General features: G+C 44.2%; 1 protein-coding gene across 15 annotated transcripts in view; it reads left to right on the plus strand.

Annotated features, from left to right (window-relative positions):
• Nucleotides 1–21717, plus strand: part of BMAL1 (basic helix-loop-helix ARNT like 1) — a 116055-nt gene that overhangs the window by 66689 nt on the left and 27649 nt on the right. For 9 of the 15 annotated variants that reach the window (XM_049890459.1, XM_049890455.1, XM_049890456.1 and 6 more), the window contains 8 exons: nucleotides 7268–7396; nucleotides 12074–12199; nucleotides 12861–13011; nucleotides 13579–13599; nucleotides 15229–15267; nucleotides 15564–15605; nucleotides 17381–17538; nucleotides 19294–19373. In XM_049890459.1, the coding sequence (XP_049746416.1) occupies nucleotides 12872–13011; nucleotides 13579–13599; nucleotides 15229–15267; nucleotides 15564–15605; nucleotides 17381–17538; nucleotides 19294–19373 (480 nt within the window). In that variant the 5' untranslated portion in view covers nucleotides 7268–7396; nucleotides 12074–12199; nucleotides 12861–12871. The other 6 variants (XM_049890464.1, XM_049890465.1, XM_049890466.1 and 3 more) reach the window with 4 other exon arrangements.

Here is a 21717-nt window from a genome sequence, read left to right on the forward strand (position 1 = left end):
GCAGGTGGGTGTGGCAGACACAGAGCACACACCCCAGTAGTAAGCATCTCCTCCACTTTTGCTAGGTCTTGCACTGGGGAGAGGCAGCACCTGTGAGCTCCCTTTGTAGCTTCAGATCCCCATCGTTGTCCCCAGGTAATTCAGAGAAATGCCAGGGGCTAGGTTGGAGGGGAAAATCCTTGGAGAAGAGCTCTGGTTCTAGATGGCTGGGGAGTGGCTTGGATGCAGGTGGACACTGAACAGAGCGTGGGTGCCAGTGCTGAGAGGCAGAGGAAAACATCAGACCAGCGGTCCCATACGGGGCAGAGGAACTGGCCAGAGACCCTCATGGGGGACAGGAACCTCAAACTTGGGACTGCTTTCAAAGGAGCCACAGAGGCTGGTAAATGCCATGCCAAGCATGTCCTGTAGGGAAGACAGTGGGGTAGGAGGGGAGCAGGTAGGAAGGGATGTGGATTCTTAATCCTGAATGGTTTTGCAGAGGGGTTCCCCTGAGCATGCCCCATAGAACCCTTGGCATTAGCTGTAAGATGAAGATGTGTAGACAAGAACACTCAGGAATTGGGGAATTGGAGACTGTTGCTCCTGAACAGCAGATTCCACAGGGCAACATTTAAAGGTCCGAGAAGTTCTGCGAGGGAGACACCTGTCTGTTTAACCCAGCATCTCCCATACTTATCTGTCCATTGATTTCTTTTTTTTCATTCTTGTAACATCTAGTAACATCCCATGGGATTAGTAGTCTATGGCGGACACTTTGGAAAGTGCCGGTTTGCACTTTCTGGAATGTGCCCATTTCTTACTTTGTGTGGAGGCCGTGTCATATAGTGGAAAAACTATGGGCTTTAGATCCGGTATTGGACCAACCTGGCTTTAAACTCATCACCTTGGTCAAGCTACTTAACCTCTCTGAAACTTAGTTTTCTCATCTGGGGAAATAGTATAAGGATAGTAGCCGCCTTATAGACTGTTGTGACGATTAAATGAGATAATAGTATTAACCAACACAGAAGGCTTAGTATGTGCCAGACACCATTCTAAGTATTTTATGTATCTCATTTAATCCTCACCATGATCCTGAGGTAGGCACCGCTATTCTGTTTATCTTACAGGTCAGACACACAGTTACGTATTGCACCCAATGTCTTACAGCTGATATACGTTGGAATTGCGATTCGAACCCCAGCTAGGAATGCATGGTAGAATCAGGACTTGAAACCTGTAAGTCTGCCATCAGAGAGCATGTTCTTAAGCACCATGTCCTAAAGGGCCTAGGACATTAAAAGTGGTGAACCAGCATGTGTAGACAGATGGTTCGTAGACATCTTAAGGGGAACTAGTGGTTCCTGGAACTCTAAGGCATTCTGCAGTCTCTTTTATCAAAATGAAAGAGTAATGCCCTTAACCTGCGTGTCCACTCAGTAGCTCCAGTTATGGCCATTCTGTTTGCTCCACCTCACCATCCCGGGCCACCCCAACTGGGGACGCTGCTCAACTGTCAGTTGGAATTGGGCCACTTCCCACACTGATCCCATCCCTATGGTCTGTCCACATCCAGGACCAAGAGTCAGTGGGGTGGTCAGCCTGTTCTCATTCTAGATCTCAGTGGTGGACTTGGCAAAAGGTTTAAAAAGACACTCCCTTTCATCTTTCATTCAACAGACATTTATCGAGTGCCTTCGCTGGGCTGGGAGCTTGCCCTTGTGAAATTTATGGGCTTGTTGTATGTGACTGCCGTCAACAGGGTTGGGGGTCTTTTCTACAAAAACTGCCCTAGTTTAATTCACAAAGTGCCCCCAGAGGATCCTGCCCCCCCTTCCCTTGAGACCCTCTGAACTGACCCTTCAAGCCACTCCATTCCAAATGCAGTCTCGTTCATTTCTGTTTGATTTCGGGTTCCCCAAACATCTAGAGCTACTCGTAAGGTTGAGCACACAAATGCCACAAATGGGGCTGTCCCCCAGGCCCTGACAACCAGTGCATTTCAGGCTGCGGTACCATTGCAAATACTACCATTACAATACTACTCAGAATGCACTTCCAACCATCCAGTCCATGCAAATTCAAGTCTCGTCTCCTCCCAGGTCCCTTCTCCTTCCATCACCCCATTTTCTTCCTCCCCACCCCGTACACAAACGCACCAATGAAACCCTCCAGTCCACACCGAATTCAGTTCTCATCTCCTCCTGGGTTCCTTCTCCTTCCATTACCCCATTCTCTCCCTCCCCCACCCTCATACACATACGCACCAATGAGTTAAGTGTTTTCTCCTGTTCTTACATATGCCCCCACAGCTAGAAAAAGAGCACTTTCCTCAAGACACTTGACTGCCACCTGCTGGAAATATGTCATAATGACGAGAAATCCCTGCCGCTTTCAAACAAGCAGGCTTCTTCTGGAGTTGTGCAGTGCACTGCTTGCACAACTGTAAGCATGGTGCTGTCTGTTGCATTGATTGTGCTGTCACGTATTTATTTAAGCAGTGACTCTCCCATTAGATTGAGGGCATCTGGAACGTAAGGACTGCCGATCCCTCCCTGTGTCCCCAGAGCCCTGGCATGACTAGGGCCTAAAGAAATGCTCTGTGAACGACCCTGGTCCAAACAACTGTTACCTTAGGTTCAGGGTACCTGTTCTCCCTAGGCGAACGTTCTCTAAATACATCTGCTACAAGGCAACGCAGCCACATTCCTCGTAGGCTTTCAGTGTAACCATGGGGCCAGGGTCTCCAGGGGGCCTTATGGAGGGGATGGGGCCCTGTCAGCCTCTTGCCTCTGCTTGAAGCACAACATACTGAAGCAACTCAGAATTCATTCCCTCAGCAGACATCAAGTCAGGCACTAGCACAGTGCAACGGAGAATGAGGCTGGGGCCCTCTGCCATGGGCTTTTGCGGGAGGGGAGAAAAGTGATGCCTCCTGAGCACGTACTGCGCTCAGGGCCAGCTCCTTGCAGGCTGCCAGGTGCAGAGGTGACAGCACAGGGCCCTTCCTGGGGGAGTCCGGAGTTTTGTGGAGAAGTAGATCAGTAAGCATACCATTATCAGACAGGGTAGCCACGTACACTGATTCACTGTTGTCCATATTTTCCTAAAACCCAGCGCCGTCAAGTCGATTCCGACTCATAGCAACCCTATAGGGACCCTATAGGACAGAGTAGAACTGTCCTGTAGAGTTTCCAAGGAGCGTCTGGCAGATTTGAACTGCCAACCTCTTGGTTAAGAACCGTAGCACTTAACCACTACACCACCAGGGTTTCCATATTTTCCTAAGCCATGTCCATATGTTTATCGTTGAAAACCACTATCCCAGTGATATCCTGGGCTCACAAGTATGCTTAACAGAACTCCATTCAGTTGTGCAGCAGGGGGTGTGGGCAGGAGAGGAGGCAGGCTTTTGCCTAGACCCCATTTTAAAATAGGGGAAATCCTTTGTCCTTTCACAAAGCTTATTTCCCAGAGCCATTTGGCACAGCATTACTCGGGCCCCATAGAGAGACCTCCCAGATGGATGCCTCTCCTTGCTTAGGTCTGTCCTGATGGGCGGACACATTTCCTGGTCTTACACAGTAGGAACTGTATTGTCTCTTTGCCCTGGCTGCCAGGAAGCTCAGAGACAACGTGTTCTGTTTCCACAGCTTTCCTGAACCTGGATTTCTTCTTTCAGTTCCCCTCATTCCTTCGCCAGGACTGCTTATTTATGTTTTGTTTTTGCATTTCACTTTGGGGGAGTGATTTTTAGAGGAAGGATCAGCAGCAGCATGTAAGTTAGAAGCGCTGTCAGTGAAGCCAGACACACCTGGGCTTCGTCCCCACTTGCTAGATGTGTGATCTTCAGCAAGATGGCTTTGTGTCTTCAATCCTTGGTTTCCTCATCTGGAAAATTGAAATAATGATCATGATTAACAGGAGATTAAATTAGCCTGGTTAAAACTGCCATTGTTCCCTTATTCCAGGTCAGGCTTGATCAGTCAGTAGCTCTAGCATCCTAGTCTTTCTTTCTTTCTTCTTCCCTGTGTTGTCAGCTTAGGACGAGTTATACAGTGGTCATAGCTAAGGTGACCAGTGGTCCGGGTTTGTCTGGGACAGAGGCGGTTCCCGGGATGTGAGACGTTCAGTGCTACAGCAGGACTGACAGAGGAGTGGCTCACCCTGGCAATTGGCAGCCTCAACTTCTCACTGGTTTACAATAAAAAAAAGAAAAAAAAATTTTTTTTTTTTCCCTTGAATAGCAACGGTTTATTTCTTCCTCGTGCTACGCCCCATCCAGGACCTAGGTAAAGGAGGAGCCCCTCTCCATAAAATTGCTGGTCTCGGGCACAAGCAAAAGAAAACTTGTCAAAGGTTTGTTTGGAGGTTGCATCTGCCACTTCTGCTCCCATGTCGTTGGTCAAAGCAAGTCTCTTGGCCAGGCCTGACATCAACAGGGCTGCAGTTACAGTCTTCTCAGCAGGAAAGGCAGCCAGTATTTTGAACATGAATGCAATCTACCATACTCCCTTTCTCTTCTTTCAGCATGTCTCAGGTGCTGGAGCAGGAAACAGGGAAAGAAGAGAGAGACACCTGGTTTGCAATGGATGGTCTTTGATGTGGTAGTCTTCCTGTAGATGGTGTGTGGGTTTTATTTAAGGGGCGGTGTTCAACTTCATCCTGCTCAGCTTGGCCTCCCTTGGACTCCCACCTGTGGCTGAGGCCCTCAACCTCCTCAGCAAGTGAGGCATCTCTTTGCAGGGGGAGCCCAGGCTGTGACTCCTCTTCCAGCCTCCTCGCTCCTTTGGGTGGAGCCACTGAGATTCTTTTCCATGTGCTCTGAGGAGCATGGGGGACTAAGATGGCATAGAAATTGCCCCCATATTCTTACCTGCTTTCTCTGACTATTCAGCAAGCCCCCCGCCCCGACCTTTGAGATTCTGTAGCTCAGAAGTAGATGGACATGTGGTCCCTGACTCCAGAGCCACAGATCAGCTTCTCCCAAGAGCATCCTCACTATGTACCAGTTCAATGACAGCACCAGAGCTGGCCCTGGGTCCACCTCTCAGCAAGGGTCTCTTCTCACAGGTACCTTTGGCCTCTTGAAGCACCCCTCTGTGGGCCCAAAGGCTTAAGCACAGAGTTTTTTTTTTTTTCCCCTCCTTTTGTTTCACTTTCTTTCCTGGTTTTAGATCTAAGAACACCTTCTAGGAGCAATAACCGTTTTCCAAAAATAATTGTGTCACAGGTGATTCATTTTCTTGTCTAAGCATATAAGAAAGGGCTTCTGATTTTTGTTTTGCAGAATATAGTGCCAAACACTATATTAGCATTTATCATTATTATTTCTAAAAATAAAATGGAGTATTAAAATAATGGATCAAAATATATAATTTCATATGGCGTTTGGGCCTTGAATCTTAGCACAACCTTTACCTACATTTCAAGGAAGTGGGGAAAAAGAGAAAGGATATGAATTTATTCATTTATTTGATGTTTGTTGAGTACCCACCTCCAGTGAGGACCTACTGTGTGCAGATTGGTGCTCACACTCCTGTTGGGGAAATAGGCTGAAAGTAGACAGTGAACGCAGTGGCACGAAAATGTCTACAGTGGCCACAGTGGCTCAAAATTGGCCATAGTGGCATGAAAGCAGACAGTGAAGGAGCTGTGAGTAGGAGCAGCACAGGAGGCTGGGACGAATGGGCACAGGGAGCCACACCTGCAAAAATGTGGGTTCAGCGGAAGCAGGGTGCTGGGAGGATCCTGTGTGACCTAGACAGGGAATCACAGAGAGGTAGAATTACGTGTGTTCATCCTCCAGGAGCACTGCCCCAGGGACTTTGCATCCATTTGCAGCTGCATCATTGATTGAGGCTTAGGGACTAGAAGTCTAAAACTCCTGGTCACATTATTAGTTCATGCCCAGACCAGGGTTAACAGAGCCAGGCAGTGAAGGTATTGCTTTTCCCACTTTCTGAATCAGATTGCAAAGAGGAATAAATTAAGAGGACAAAATCAGTTCTGTTCCTGGATATTCATTTGAAGACCTTTATAACAATCGAGACAAAAATACATAATCCAAAGACTGCAGTAATTAATGTATTAAATTTCTGGAAGGGTAGCTAGCAGCATGAGAAATGCCAGAATTTTGGCTCGAGAAAAGCCAGGAAAACCCCGCTGAAACTGAAGTCTTACCATCTCAAGCAGAGAAGGAATGGAACATGTGTGGTCCTTTTCTTCCTTTAGGGCTGGTTCTTCCAGACTCAGGAATCCTTGACATCAGTCAGAAGGTCAGAGAGGAGGCCCTGTGACTTCTGTTACAAGAGATGGGAAGGAAAGCTCTGCCACTTTGTTAACACAAGTCACTTTTCAGAGTTGATTTGTCTCTTACTTTCATGTGTACCCAGACGTACTTAGGCTTCATGGGCATTTTCTTTAAATAGCTGTCTCCCAGCAATTAGTTTTTGGTGCTGGCCCTCCTAGCATTTTGGTTTAATGTTTTCTGGAGACTTGTTTTCCATTGTTCCTTGTTAAGTAACTGCATTTAGGTAACTAACTCCACTAGAGAGGGAGTTGAGTGATGTCTTTATCAGTGAGTATATCTTCTGGAACCCCACCACTTTTTAGCTGTGTGACTTTGACTAATTTCTTAACCTCTCTGTGCCTCAGTCGTCTCATCTGTAAAATGAGGAAAATAATAATATCTACCTTATAGAGTTATTTTCAAGATTAAATTAGTTACTCCACATAAAGCAAGAAGAATGGTACCTGACACAAAGTAACCCTCAGTAAGTGTTTACTACAATTACTACTTGACCCAGTAGGAGATACGAAAAACACAATTACTTTCCTTCTGTTAATGATATGTCCAAGAATCCATTTTAGTAACTTGAAAAGCATCATTTTTCACAGAAAATATTCTCCTGCCAGATTCTTTCGTACTTTTGCAATTTAGGTTTAATAAGGAGCTGAAGGATTGCCAGGCAGCTTTGTGGCCATTTTGTTTAAACACCTTAGCTCTCTCCCGGCAATTAGTTTTTGGTATTGGCCCTGCTACCATTTTGGTTTAATGCTTTCTGCAGACTTGCTTTTCATTGTTGCTTGTTACCTGCTGGGGGTGGGGTGGTGGGGAGTGCAGTTAGAATACTGAGATGGACAGGGTCTTGAGCCTGTCCGGTGTTACTCTGTAATTAGGAATCACAGATACTACCATCTCCTTTAGCTAATGTGAGATTTTAAAATTTATTTACCCCAAGTGACCTGTCTGGATTTTCTTTCCTGATGGTCCTTACTATAGGTTTTTGAAAGAAGTTGACTGCCTGAAAAGAAACTACAAAACATGAAAATCACTTTGAGGTGACCAAAACGTCCAGCGGCCACTTGCTTCTCCCAAGCTGCATCTGAGGTTTAAGAACTGTAACTTCAGGTAATAAAGGAATCCCCTCCCCTGACAACTGACTGATCATTGGCAGCAGTTCTTCCATTAAGAACTGTAAATACTTCTAAAAAAAAAAAAAAAGGAGTCCTGAAATCTGGAGTGTTTCATCCCAGGCAATTGGCTATTCAGAAAAAAGGTGGGGGGTACAGGTGGCACCCATGTCTGGCATGTGGCCCAAAGGGGTTAGGGCTCTATCAGTCACCAAGACCTCGAGGGTGGAACTGTATTCACTCCTGACCCTGCTTCTCTTAATGTTAGTAATGAAAACAACGGTAACATTGGCACCCACTCAACAGAGTCTTTCGTGTGACTAAATGATTATAAAATTCATCTTGAAGAATAAATCAGAGAGCATAGCCAGGAAATTAAATTTCTGAGAATGAAGAGTAGTAAGAGGGAAAGGATTTGTTCTACTAGATATTAAAATGTAATATAAAACTACAAAATCAAAACAGTGTGGTACTAGGACGGAAATAATTAGATCAAAGAAAATAATAGAGATTCCAGAAGTAGACCATAAATTAGTAAAGGTAGCATCTCAAATTGTTGGTAACAGGATACATGACCCCATAAAATGGTGTTGGGACAATTGTCTGTTCATTAGAGGGAAATAAGAAGTTCACAACCTTAGATGGTGTACTAAAATAATTTCCAGATGCACTAAAAAGCTAAATAAAATTATAAAAATAATAGTAAAAAAAAGAATATGTTTATTATTTTTGGGATGAGAAAAGGCTTTTCAAAAGATGTCACTGTTAGTACCATACACAAATGCTATAAACAAAGTTAAAAGGCAAAAAGGAAAAAAAATAAGTATTTGCGGTATCTTTTATCCACAAAGAATTAATATCCCTAATATGTAAATTTATTCATTCAACATTTATTTATTGAGCACTTACTGTGTGCTAAGACGTGCCCTAGGCATCAGGGAGGCAAGCAATAAACAAAACAAAACCACGGCTGTCTTGCTGCTTATATTCTAGTGGGGAAGACAGCCAAGAAATAAATACAGAAGTAAATTATAGTAGGTCAAATTTCAAGAAGGGTTATGGAGAAAAAACTAAGCAGAGCGAGTAGTTAGGGAGGGTTGGCAGGTGTCCGTTCATTTTAGGGGGGTATTCAGGGAAGCTTCACTGATGAAGCGACATTCAAGCAGAAACATGAAGGTTGAATTCTAGATGTCTTTCCAACATAGAGCTGATACGATTTGCTGATGGACTGGATGCAGGTGGTGAGAGAAAGCTTTGTCAAAGATGACTTCTAGGTTTGGCACCTGAGCAACCAGAAGGATTGAAGTGCCACTTACTGAGATGGGAATGAATAGGAGGTTCAGTTTGGGGAGAATCAGGGCTTTGATTATGGGTGTGTCCATTTGAGGTGTTGAATATTTACGTTCAGATGTCAGGGAGACAGTTTGGTTATACAAATCTGGCATTTGAGGAGAGGTCCAGGGTGGAGATAAAAATTTGGGAGTTGTCATAGTATAGATAGTATTTGAACAATGAAATTAGATGAGATCTTCTAGAAAGTCAGTATGTAAGTCCAGGGACCCTCCATGGCACCGCCATCATTTAGGGACCAGGGAGATGAGGAAGAACCAGCTACACAAACCAAAAAGGAGTAGTCCCTGAAATAGAAAGAGAACTATGAGAAAGTGGGGACTCTGAAGTCAAGAGATAATGAGGAGGAAGGGACTAGTTCTATCAGATGCTGCTGATGGACCAAATAGGAGGAGAATGGAGAACTGGCCATTGGATTTAGCAATGGGGAAGTCACTGGTGAACCTAACAAAGGCTATTTTATTGGAATGATGGAGACAAAAGCCTGACTTGAGTTGAGTTATAGAGAATAAAAGGAAAGGAATTGGATACAGAGAAATGGGGCAGTAACCAGAGGGATGTTGTTGTTAGTTGTCATCAAATTGATTCTAACTCATGGCGGCCTCATGTGCCAGAGCTGAACTGCTCCATAGGGTTTTCAAAGCCTTCACCTTTTGGAAGCAGATCACCAGAGCTTATATTCAAGGAGCCTCTGGGTGGATTTGAACCATCAACCTTTAGGTTAGTAGTCTAGCGCCTGACCATTTGTGCCACCCAGGAGCTCCAACTGGAAGGAAATGGCTTATACATTTTTTGTTGTTGTTGTTCTGTCAAAAGGGGAGTTGTTTCAAAACTCTTGTTTTTAGCTTAAGGATAATGATCCACTCCAGTGGAGGAAGTCGATGATGCAGGAGGGGAGTGGGTCCTGGAGGAGTGGTCTTGAGTAGGTGAGAGAGATGGAGTCCAGGCACACGTTGGTGGTGGTGATCCTAACCAGGAGCAGCTAGTTAGGTTGGTAGATGTGATCACTGGCCTCTTTTCTCTGTAAAATAGGAGGCAAAATTGTCACTTGAGAGTGAGGTTTGGGGAGATGTCAAAGACTTGAGGAGAGAAGGAAAAGTACGAAGTCCTTGATAGCAGTGGGCAAATAAATGGACCAGGGAAGTGAAGGATTGGCTGGCAGTAGTGAGGGCCTCATGAAGTGAGAGATCATGGACTAAAAGTGAGAGTAGTCAGTGTGTTGTTTGTTTTTCTCAACCATGTTTAACTGTACAGATGAACATGGGTTGGGAGACCCATCGATTCTAAAACCAATGTGGTAAAAAAGTGATATTGTTATTTTTAGTTGCCATTGAATTGGCTACAACTCATGACGACTCTATGTACAACATAATGAAATATTGTCCAGTCCTGCACCATCTTCCATGATCGTTGGCATGTGTGAGTCCATTGTTGCGGCCATTGTGTAGTGCTTTCTAACCTAGGGGCTCATCTTCCAGCACTTTATAAAACACTATTCTGTTGTGATCCATATGGTTTTCATTGGCTCATTTTTGGAAGTAGATTGTCAGGCCTTCTTAGTCTGTCATTTTAGCCATACCCTGTCTGTCAGTTTACTGTAATATGGTGCCTTGCATGTTGCTATGATGCCTGAAAGCTATGCCACCAATTTTTCAAATAACAGCAGGGTCACCCATGGTAGACAGTTTTCAGCAGAGCATCGAGACTAAAACAGACTAGGAAGAATGGTAGAAAAATAGGATATGAGTAGGTACAAAAGAGAGACAAATACCTATAAATATATGATTTTTGTATCAGTAGTAATCAAAAAATATAAGTAAAAACAAATGAGTACTTTTTTCCCTCTTCAGATTGACAAGAGCGCTTGTTGGGGATATAAATTATTGAAGCTTTTATGAAGGACAGTGTTTCAGTATATGCCAAATTGTACAACATGTGTCCCCTTTTGACCTGTCAGTCCTACTTCTAGAAATTTATTCTTAAAGATAATAGCTCATATGCACAGAGATAAATGCACAAAAATGTTCACTCCAGCGGTGGTTGTGAAAGTGAAAATTTGCACATACCTATCCAGAGGGGACTGGTTCACTGAACTGTGGGCATCATAGTGATAGTGAGTAGTGATAGTGAAAACACTAGCTCACATTCCCTGAAGGCACCCTGTTGAAGCAGCTCTTCTTTGTGCTCTTCATGTACAGAAAGAAGCATTTAATCCTCACAACAACAGTAGCTGTAGGTGTTATCATTATTCCCACTTTATAGTTGCAGAAACGGAGGCACAGAGAGGTTAAACTTGCCCACGATCACACAGCTAGTAAGTTGTTGTTAGGTGCCGTTGAATCAGTCCTGACTCATAGTGATGCTGCGTACAACAGAACGAAACACTGCCTGGTCCTGCACCATCCTCATAATTGTTGCTATGCTTGAACCCATTGTTGCAGCCACTGTGTCAATCCATCTAGTTAAGGGTCTTCCTCTTATTCATTGACCCTCTACTTTACCAAGCATGATGTCCTTCTTCAGGGACTGATCCTTCCTGATAACATGTGATAATATGTGAGACGTAGTCTTGCCATCCTTGCTTCTAAGGAGGATTCTGGTTGTATTTCTTCCAAGATAGATTTATTTGTTCAGCTAGCAAGTAAAAAAAAAAAAAAGAGCCAAAATCCAAATACTGTTCAACCATTAAAAATTATGATCTAGTTCTATATTCACTGACAAAGAATAACGTCTGGGAGGAAGTAAAAGGGTTTACTCAGGGTCACACAACAGCATGTAAGTAGCAGAGCTGGGACTTGAACTGAGGGCTGTCCATCTCCAGAGTCCAAGCCATTTCTGCCACACCAGGCCAACTGTCCAGGGCTGGGAAGACTGGAAGGAACCTCTGAGGTCTTGACTACTCCCCTAATTTTACAGATGGCAGAGACTGCTCCTCAGCAGAGCACTGAAGGGACTGTCCAAATATCCAGATATCTCATCGACTGCCACTCTATGCCACTTCCCAAGAGAAGTGTGATTTCCTGGTTTGGGATCCCACCTCCTCCAGCTTTTTCCTTTTCAGGTTGCCCAGTCCCAACCTGTTTCGCCATCCCCTCCTTCAGCGGTCCCACATTTTCTTCCCTGTCCCTTTGACTTTTATTAGTTTTCCTTCTCTTGAGATAGGATCTGGAACCTGACACAGAGTTTCTGCCTAGACCGTTTCACCGTCATCTCCCCAGTAAGATCAAGTCTTCTATCCCCTCTGCCCTTCTGTTGGCAGAGCCATAGAACCTTGGGCGCTTGGCAGGCACATCACAGTCATCAGCCCCACCCTTTTCTTTTGCAGATGAGGAACCTTGGGCCCAGAGAGAGGGAGTGACAGCTCCGGTCATAGCGTGTGGAGCTCAGAACCCTGACTGCGGGCGGTGCACAGAACTTTGCATCGTGGTTTGGAGTTGGAGTCTCTTGAAAGGTACTTGTCAACTTCATGTTGGGTCCAGCTTAGCCTTGTGCTTTTAAAATATAAATTCTGAAAGTCTTTTGCAAATTTGTTTACAGTATCTTCATTACATTATGCAAGGTTTTCCATCTTGCTGTTTTCCAGGATTAATTCAGAGACCTCAGTACAGCTCAGAGTTAGTCCCTGGCATGGCTTTTGGGGCTCCAGTTTATTTCTCCTGTCCTGTTCTTTTCACATAATGCCCTCTTTCCTTGGAATGTCTTTTTTTGTTTTAAAAAGTTGCCACTGAATTGATTCTTGCTCATGGTTACCCACTGTGTATCAGAGTGGAACTGTGCTCCGTAGAGTTTCAATGGCTGATTTTTTTGGAAGTAGATCATTAGGTGCCTCTGGGTGAACTCAAACCTCCAACCTTTCAGTTAGCGGCTGAGCACATTAACCATCTGTACCGCCCAGAGACCCCTTTAGGGACTGCCTTTAGGAGTGGTTAAGAAGTAAACAAACAGGGGCGGATAGGTTGGTGCTGATTTCTTTCTTTTACTAACTGTCTATCAGGTGATGGATGTGAGAGGTGTGTTAGTGCTGTAAACAGCCCCGCCCCACCAGCCCTCTACTACTTTAGAGTAGCAAATTGAAATAAACGTGCTTCTGTGCCCCCTTGTTTTCATTCCAGAACACCCAAATATGGCGGACCAGAGAATGGACATTTCCTCAACAATCAGTGACTTCATGTCCCCGGGTCCCCCCGACCTCCTCTCCAGCTCCCTCAGCACTAGTGGCCTGGATTGCAATCGCAAACGGAAAGGCAGCTCTACTGACTACCAGTAAGACATTTAGCTCTCTACTTCCTCACGTTTAAACATGGTGTCAGTTCATGGGCATGGAGCATCTGTTCCTCCCAGAAGAGGGGATTCCTTTTGTGGAAGGGAATGGGAATAAAAGATCAGACTCTAGGTGGCTGAACAATTGGTTGGTTGCTTTAACTCCAACTCCCCCTTTCCCCACTTCACCCTCCAGCTTGCAAGCCAAAGAGGGAGCCTCCAGCACTGCTGAGGCCTTATCCCCTCTCCACCCCTAAATTGTCCGCATCAAGGGAAAAAGAACAGCCTTAAAGTCAAGTCCTGCCTCTTACACTTTTGTTCATCTTCCTTTGCTCCTTTGAGCAAGAGGACTAAGGCTGTGTATGTAATCTCAGTGATTTCAAAGAGAGCTTTTCCTGAGGGCCTCCCTCTGATGAAGACAGCACTTATCAGGTACTTAATTAATGTTTGTGCAATGAATGAATGAATGGAGGTTGGCTCTGAAAGCACTATAGGAACATTGATGTCCTTAAACATAATTTAAATTAGTATGTACTTATTGTATTAAATAGTATTTTTGTTTCTTTTTAGACTTGATGACTTTTCTTTTGAGTAAGTAAATTTTCACGCTTACAGTCAACTCCTCTCTATCTGTACAAACACCTAGAAGAATAAGGCAGTTTAGAATATTCGAAGGCACATTTTGTTTTTGTTGAGGCATCTGCGTGAAATCTTACCCAAATGTCCATTTAAAAGGTTTTCTGTTGTTTAATGAGGGAAAATCTCCAAGGAGGTATCCCCCCTACAGCAGATGTCCTTTCTGCTGAAGTTCACAGGTCGAATTTGGGGAGCACAGTGGCTGGAGGTCAGATGCCCACTAGGAGGTGCTATGATTAATATGTAAGTTATCCCAGATAATCAAGAGAGCAAATGCCCAGGGGATGGAGAGGGTGTGAGGACCATGAGAGTGTTCTGCCTTAGTAGTAACTTTCCAACAGGAGGACCAGGTGGTGTTTTCCATGAACCCCTTGTCTTGGGCAAGTGAGGATGGAGCCACTGACATGTTCTAAGATCTCTGTTATCTAGATCTGTGGCTTCCAGCCTTGTCGCCACCCAAGACCTTAAAGCTTTCCTGATGAATCCCAGTTTGCAAACCTTCTTTAATTCAAGGAGAATATATTAAGTAACCATAATTCCTTTCCCTATTATTTTAATGCACTAAAGTCCTGTGTAACTGCCAAGCAGAGCTTCTATTCACCTGAGATGATGAGCCTGGCCTTAGTGAACAGATATAATTCTAGACAAAAGGGAGCGGGGGTGGGGGGGGGAGAATCATTTGCCCATGTAGCCTGTATGGTTTCCCCTGAACCTTAGGACTAGTTATAGAAGCTCTTCACCCTTAAGAAAATCAAGGGTCTTGGTTGGAAACTGCTGTTCTAGAATGTCCCTGATGTGATTCAGTTCTTTTTGCCTTTGAGATTACATTGTTTAAGAGGACATAATCCCTCCTTTCTTCTGGGATGAAGGAGAAGGAAGGAGAGGCTGAGGCAGCAGTCAGCTCCCACCTGATTTAGGGGCTGGAGGAAGGAGTGAGCCGACCTCAGTGTCCTTGCAAGGGTTTTAAGCCGGCTTTGTACTAAACCCCAAGGTGTCATGAAACTTGGATCTCTGGGGTCTGTGAGAGGGAGGTAGATCTCTGCCATCACCCCAGGACCCTCTGCAGCCAAACAGGGTTCCATACCTCTCAGCCCCACTACTTGCCTCTGTCCCAATTCCTCAAGCCTAGGGTTTCCCTACCTCAGCTGGAAACCAGAACATTTGGTAGCAGTGCCTTTGAAAAGCTGCCTCAGGGCTCTGCTTGGGACTTCGTAGTTGGCGCTTTGACTTCCCACTTCTCACTTCACTCCCCTCACCAAATATATATGTATGCACACGTATATTTGATGCTTGTTATGTTTTGCAAATGGGATACACTCCATTTATCCAGAATGATAGGGGAGTGTGGTGTTATCGTTGTTTGAATACTCTTGTTTGATAATCTGGAAAGTCGTGAGGGTTTATGTCAGTTAAATTGATCTTTTGGTTTTTTTATTTATTAAATATAATAGGTCATTAATCAATACTGTGGCCATTTGAACTTCCTAGTTGATTGGTTTCTGGATAAATGAGAACTTTATTATTATAGAAAGCTATTCTCTGTGTCCTTATTGACAAGCCATCACATTCTCTTGTTTTTTTCAGAGAAAGCATGGACACAGACAAAGATGACCCTCATGGAAGGTACCTGTGTGTCCTTAGTAATTTGAACTTCACAGTCCTTATAACCATTTTCTTGGCATGATTACAAATTCTATTGCTGGGGACAGGTCCCACCAATGCATTTGAATGGGGATAAGAAAGGATGCTGTGAGCCTGGGGCTCTGGACTGTTTCCCCGCCCCTCCCCCATGTGGCTAACAACCAAAGGCCCTTGGGTGTCTGTAGAGAGAGAGGTGGCAGGAAAGAAAACAGAAATATGTAACTTTGCCATTGGCGTCCAGGGGATTGTATTTTTATTTTCTGCTTTTTTCCTTCCAGGTTAGAATACACAGAGCACCAAGGAAGGATAAAAAATGCAAGGTAAATTTGGACCTTCATTTTGTCTACAGAGATACTGGTTATGGTTGCTCAGAGGGCAGTGGAGGCAGCTCTGTGTGTGTGTAGTCTCTGTCTAATAGTCCTTTTGAGTGCTGTCATGTCCTTAGGGAACGGGAAAGAGATTCTGTGGGCCTTGGCTTGATGTGGACTTCTGCCCTCTGCGCTGTCTAGGCTCAGCTGGCTTCCGCTCTTAGCTCTACATGTTTAACCTGAAGGCAGCTTTGGAGGCAGTGGAGAACAGCCCGAGGCTAAAATTTTTCACCAGTCTTTAGCAGGTTACTTTTTCCTGACTCCAGGCCCCCCAGAGGAGACCTGGCTTAGTGGTTCAATTCCTGGGCTGCACTTTGCCTTTGAAATGGGCCCATATCGGACTGTGTCTTAGTTACCTAGTGCTGCCACAACAAAACATACCACAAGTGGGTGACTTTAAAGAACAGGCATTTATTGTCTCACAGTTATGGAGACTCAAAATCCAAATCAGGGTCTCGGCCATATCGATTCCTTCCATGGGGCTCTTGGCTGCTTTCTGGTGACTGCCACAGTCCTTGGCATTTCTTGCTTATAGACAGGTCCTTCCATGGCATCTGCCTGTCCCCTGTGTGTTTGTGTCTATTCTGGTCTTTTTGTAAGGCACTACTCAGAAGTGATTAGGTTTAAGACCCTCCTACTTCAGTATGACCTCATTAATATAACAGCAACAACAACAACAAAAAACTTATTTCCAAACAGGGTCATATTTACAGGTATCAGGGTTAGGAATTCTACATTAATTTGGTGGGACACAGTTCAATCCATAATAGACTGCAAGTTGCAGCTGAAGGTTGTAGATTGGGGGATGCCTCATGCACTTACTTGAGTAGATTCTCTAACTTTTTCCTTCTTGCCTCCAACCACACTTGACTCCTTTCCATGTGGGTCCTCAGGCTTTCCCACCCTTACCATCAGGGCTGTCTGAGGCCATGACATGACATAGGGAACCAGGAGACTGCAGAATTTGGCTGACTTGAGACTTCTGTCTTCTCCTTTGCAGACTAGCCTCTCTGTAGGAGGTCCCATGCCTCTGTTGCCACGGCAGCTGCAGAGAGCTACATTTCCAGTTTATACACCTCCTTAGGAGAACAGTCACACACTGCAGGTGCAAATCAGTGAGGATGAGTGTGTGAGTGGAAGTGTCATTCTGCCTCTACGGGCGGCACCTCCCTAGAGGCAGGATTGTGGCATCCTTGGGAGGAAGCTCTTGGGGACAGATTACCATCTCCTGGTTCTAGGTGGGGTGGTGGTTGATCCAAGGATGGTAGCATTAGTTACCTGGTGACTCAATCAGTGGGTCTCTGACAGAAAAACAGTTAAGTCCCTCCTCTGGCCACACGGCAGGGTCCTCACAGACCTCTTTTCCTCCAAGCCTCCACCTCCATTCTTTTTCTGTCTACGCCCATCCTAAAATCCCGTTTTACAAAGGCTTGGAGGGAAAGAAATTAGGGGAAATGAACAATTCTCTAAACTCTGAAAAGATAATTTTTGTAATATTTCTTCTTAATTCTAAGGACAAGGTAAACATAAAAAACTAGTACTGGCCTGGAAGTGGGACCACTTTTTTGGTGACTTTATTAGAAAATTCTAATTGGAAACCTCCTGCAAATTCTAAATTTGCCTTGTCAGATGAATATTGAAAAGAGACAAAACTTATTTATCTTTTTCATGGTTTCCTTTGAAGCTTGACTATATTTTATGAGATCATTTTTCTTGTTGTTGCTCAGGGAAGCTCACAGTCAGATTGAAAAGAGACGTCGGGATAAAATGAACAGTTTTATTGACGAATTGGCTTCTTTGGTACCAACTTGCAATGCGATGTCCAGGAAATTAGATAAACTCACCGTGCTAAGGATGGCTGTTCAGCACATGAAAACATTACGAGGTGAGACCCAGGGCTTTATTGTCCTTTATGTCCTTGCCCACAATGTTTTGGAATCCTTGAGGCAAATGTTTATCACTGGCAAATGTATAGCCTTGGGAAATCTGTGTATATTTTCCGGCAATAAACAGAATGGCAAATGAAGTGATTATTGAGCTCATGTGGACCTTGAGATGCAATTTTGCAGCCATACATCCCCAAGCATACAGGCTGTGTCCTTTGCACGTCTCTGTCTGGGCACGTAGTTGTGCTAAATGCAGAGCAGAGAGGACTCTGCCGATGGCCCATCTCACATATGTGTGTGTCCGGATCCCACCTAGACAGTTAAGAAAGATCAGAAATGTAGGTGCACAGAGTGACACCAAAAAGTCAGTTTCAGCTTTTAAGAGGAAAATTCATTATGATTCCTTTGAAGAGCGAGTCGCTGGTTGATGGTTCTTGCTGTATTTTGTTGTCAGGAATGAACACTGATGATGTTTTCATCTTCCTGGAATTTTCCCAAACTAGATTTTTTTTTTTTATGGGGGTGAGGGAAGACAGTATTTTCCTTCTTTTCTAATTGTGGAGAAGGTGAGAAAACAGAGGCAGAAAAGTGGAAGTGACTTATCCAAACCACAGGAGGAATCTGAAATACGTCAGGCATTTTAGTGAATTCTGTTCTTGGAATTTTCCACAGCTAGTCTTGGACTGTTTGAGGAAACTGGAAAGTGGGCACTCAAATCTCTGACCCGCGTGGTAAAAGAATTGCATCTTTCTACTTCACAGAGCCATCAGAAGTAAGAAGTAGCTGGTTTTGTGTGACCTTTGATCATTATTCAGAAATATATATGTATCATGTGCTTGGAGGACGCATTTAAAAATTCATTAGTGAAGGTGGCATGGGTTAAATTATTATCAACTAGTTTCTATTAAATTGGAAAGAAAAGAGTGGCAAGTCTTGAGCTGTAATAACGAGCAGGGATGTGGACCAATAATGGATGCCTAGTTAGTTGATACGAAAGTCACAAACACATTCTATTTACCTCCTTCCCCTTGGTACTTCAAATTGTTACAGATAGTTTGCGTTTTATTTTTTCATTATTCTGCTATCCATTTTGCAGATTCCAAGTCATTTACAGCTGAGGTTTTTCTCGGTTATTGTTCTCTTGAAAGATGCCAGGCTGACAGCCTTGCAAACAGAAGTCCTGTCCCCTTTTAGTCCTGGGAGCTGGAGCTGCGTTTACTGAAGTAATGCATTTGGCTGGGTTGCCATGCTCATTTAACTCACCCTGATGAAGAGGAACTCACACTAAATGCCTTCCACAGAATATTTACTCAGGGCCTGACAGACTGGATGATTTCCCAAGAACATTTAGAGTGGTGATTTGGGGGACTGCTAGACAACCCACTTAACATAGATCTTGGAAGGAGGGAATCCTCCCAGGAGCCACTACCGGTTTGCTTCTAGAGCTGTCTTCTGTCTTAGAAGATTTTTAACTTCTTTCATATATTTCTTGGTTTTCCCTGTAATGAGAAAAGCAAGCGTGTTAAATCTCCTGTGGGCAACACTGTTCTCTTTCAATGGAATTCTCTTCGCCATCACAGGATTCTGTCCAAAGTCAGATCTAGCTTTGTCTCAGTTAAGGGAAAAGAAGATAAAATTTCAGTCCCAACTAGTAGAGACTTGGCCACGTCTGGAAGGTTTGATGCAGTGAAGTGGAATGAGACATTGTCTGAATGTAAAGTGTACCAGCGCTGTCTCTCTTGTTTCCCCTTAAGGTGCCACCAATCCATACACAGAAGCAAACTACAAACCAACTTTTCTGTCAGATGATGAACTGAAACACCTCATTCTCAGGGTATGTTGCAATAATGGGATTGTTTTACACAATATTTATTTTTATAAATTTCAGAATTAAGTACCCACATGGGGGAATTTGATGTCTCAACATTGAACTTTTTTAGGGTCACTTCCTCTTTGGGGTCTCCACCTTTATCTTAGTGTTTGGACAGCCTTCACACTCCTGCCCCAAAACCCTTCCCCTCCTCTTCTGATCTTTCTTAGGCAAAAACTGAAGGTCTATGTTACTATGACTTTAAAACAGAAGAGACAAGATTTTTTCTTAAAGTAGGATGTGGTTAAAAATCACATTCTTGCATGAAGGTTTCAGGAGGGAGTTGAAACTCATACGGTTGAGAATTTCTCATATCCTGACTTAACCACTGATACAAAAAGGTCCACCTAAATCCTTACAACAAAATCCCATCAGAACAACAAAATTCCCCAAAGTTTGGTGGGCCAAGGAAGAAATAAATGGGAGAGATAGATGCTTTCACCTGCTTGACTTTAACACTCTCTCTTGCTAAGTCTCTGCAGAGGTGGTATCATGGGAACTTGCTGGTTTATGGGCAGAATTAGGTCTGCACGGGGTTCCAAGGCATGCTACTAGGTAGAGTGAGATTAGCTTGAAATGAAGAGTAAGAAACTGGATTCAAAAACACATCCTTTTGCAAATTATGAGGAAAAAAGAACAAAAACATAGTAACTCAAAGGAAAGATACCCAACCATACACTGGGCTGACCTTGCTTGCTGAGCCCTCCACAGAGTCGTGGCACTCTTCTTTGAGCAGAAGTTTGCAAAGCCCTGAGACAGAGGGCAGCCCAGCTGGAGGTTTGCATCATCACTACCCATTTTCAGCTCAAGATGGCTTCAGGGCCTCTAGAAGTCTTTCCTGCCTGCTCATTCCAGCATTTGCCTCCCAACCCCTCATGATGTGCTGTATCAACTCTGGAAGCTTTCAGCTGCCAGGAAAAAAAGATCTGATAAATAAACAATGTTGTGTTTCTCAAGTATAGCAGATCCTGAGGTAGGCTGTGCAGGGTTGCTGTGGCGGCTCAGTGAGGTCAGCAGGAACTCAGGCTGTTGCTGTCTCCTCACACCACCACCCAAAGCTAGCATGCTAGCTTGTTTCCTCAAAGTAGCAAGATGGTTGCGCCAGGTCTGGGTAACCAGACCAGCCAGAAAAAAAGAGTACCAAAGGCTCCAGACTGGAGTCCCTTTTATCAGGAAAGGATACACTTTCCTAGAAACCCAATAGTAGACTTCAGCTTTTCCAGAAGCATGGCACCTGGTCACACCTAGCTGCAGAGCAAGTTGCAGAAGCAAGTATTTTAGTTTGTCAGCCTCCATAGTGGAGATAGGCAAGAAAGAAGGGATTGGGGAGTAGGTGCTGTCTGAGACAGCCAGCAGTTATTTGCCACACACACATTCAGAGGGCACGTCAGTTTGCTAACTTTCCCTCCAAAAGTGTCTCCTTCTGCCCAATACAGTGCTTCAGCTGTGGCCTGGTTGCCCTGGGGTTGAATGGAACTGGGGCCTCCCTCGCTATTGAAGCCATCTCATTCATGCCACATTTTGGGCAGCCACAATACCTCCCAACTCTCTTGTACATGAACTATTGTTAGACCAGTTTTTCTCCCCATTTTGTACAGATGCAGTTAGTTTTTTGAACTTAAGATAGGACTTCTCTTTTATCTCTGTCAAATCCATTTATTCAATGGTCCCATGTTCCAACTTGTCATTAAGGATCTTTTGAAGCTTCATGTGACTTGTAGGTTTGATAGGCATGTCTTCTGTGTCTTTTGTTTTTCATGAATTCCCTAATTCAGCAAGCATCTTTGAATACTTAACATATGCACGGCACTGTTCTAGGAACATCCAAATCAATAATAACGCGTTGACTAGGGTTGGGCCGAGGGTTCCTAGCAAGGCTGTGAAAGTCCTTTCCAGATCCGCCTCTACCTCTTCACCTTTTTTTTTTTTTTAGTTTTTATTGCGCTTTAAGTGAAAGTTTACAACCCCTTCACCTTTTTCATAAAGATGTCCCTGTCCTCAAGGAGGATTTGCTGAAGTAAGGATATAAAACTATGTCTGCAGTATCCCTGCAGCTACCATCAGAGCCGGCTTCATAGATACGCAACCTACGTGGTCACACAGGACCTAATGCTCAGAAGAACCCTGCACTTGGGTTAATAGTCAGCTGTCACCACCTTGAAATTCTTAATTTTTGAACAGAGATTCTTGCATTTTCATTTTTTGCTAGGACCCACAAATAATGTAGCCGGGCCTGGCTTTTTTTTTCTTTCCCCCAGTTGTCATTGAGTCGATTCTATCTCGTGGAGACCCCATGTGTGTCAGAGTG

The sequence above is a fragment of the Elephas maximus genome, chromosome 7 (assembly GCF_024166365.1).
Source record: "Elephas maximus indicus isolate mEleMax1 chromosome 7, mEleMax1 primary haplotype, whole genome shotgun sequence".
Lineage (NCBI taxonomy): Eukaryota > Metazoa > Chordata > Mammalia > Proboscidea > Elephantidae > Elephas > Elephas maximus.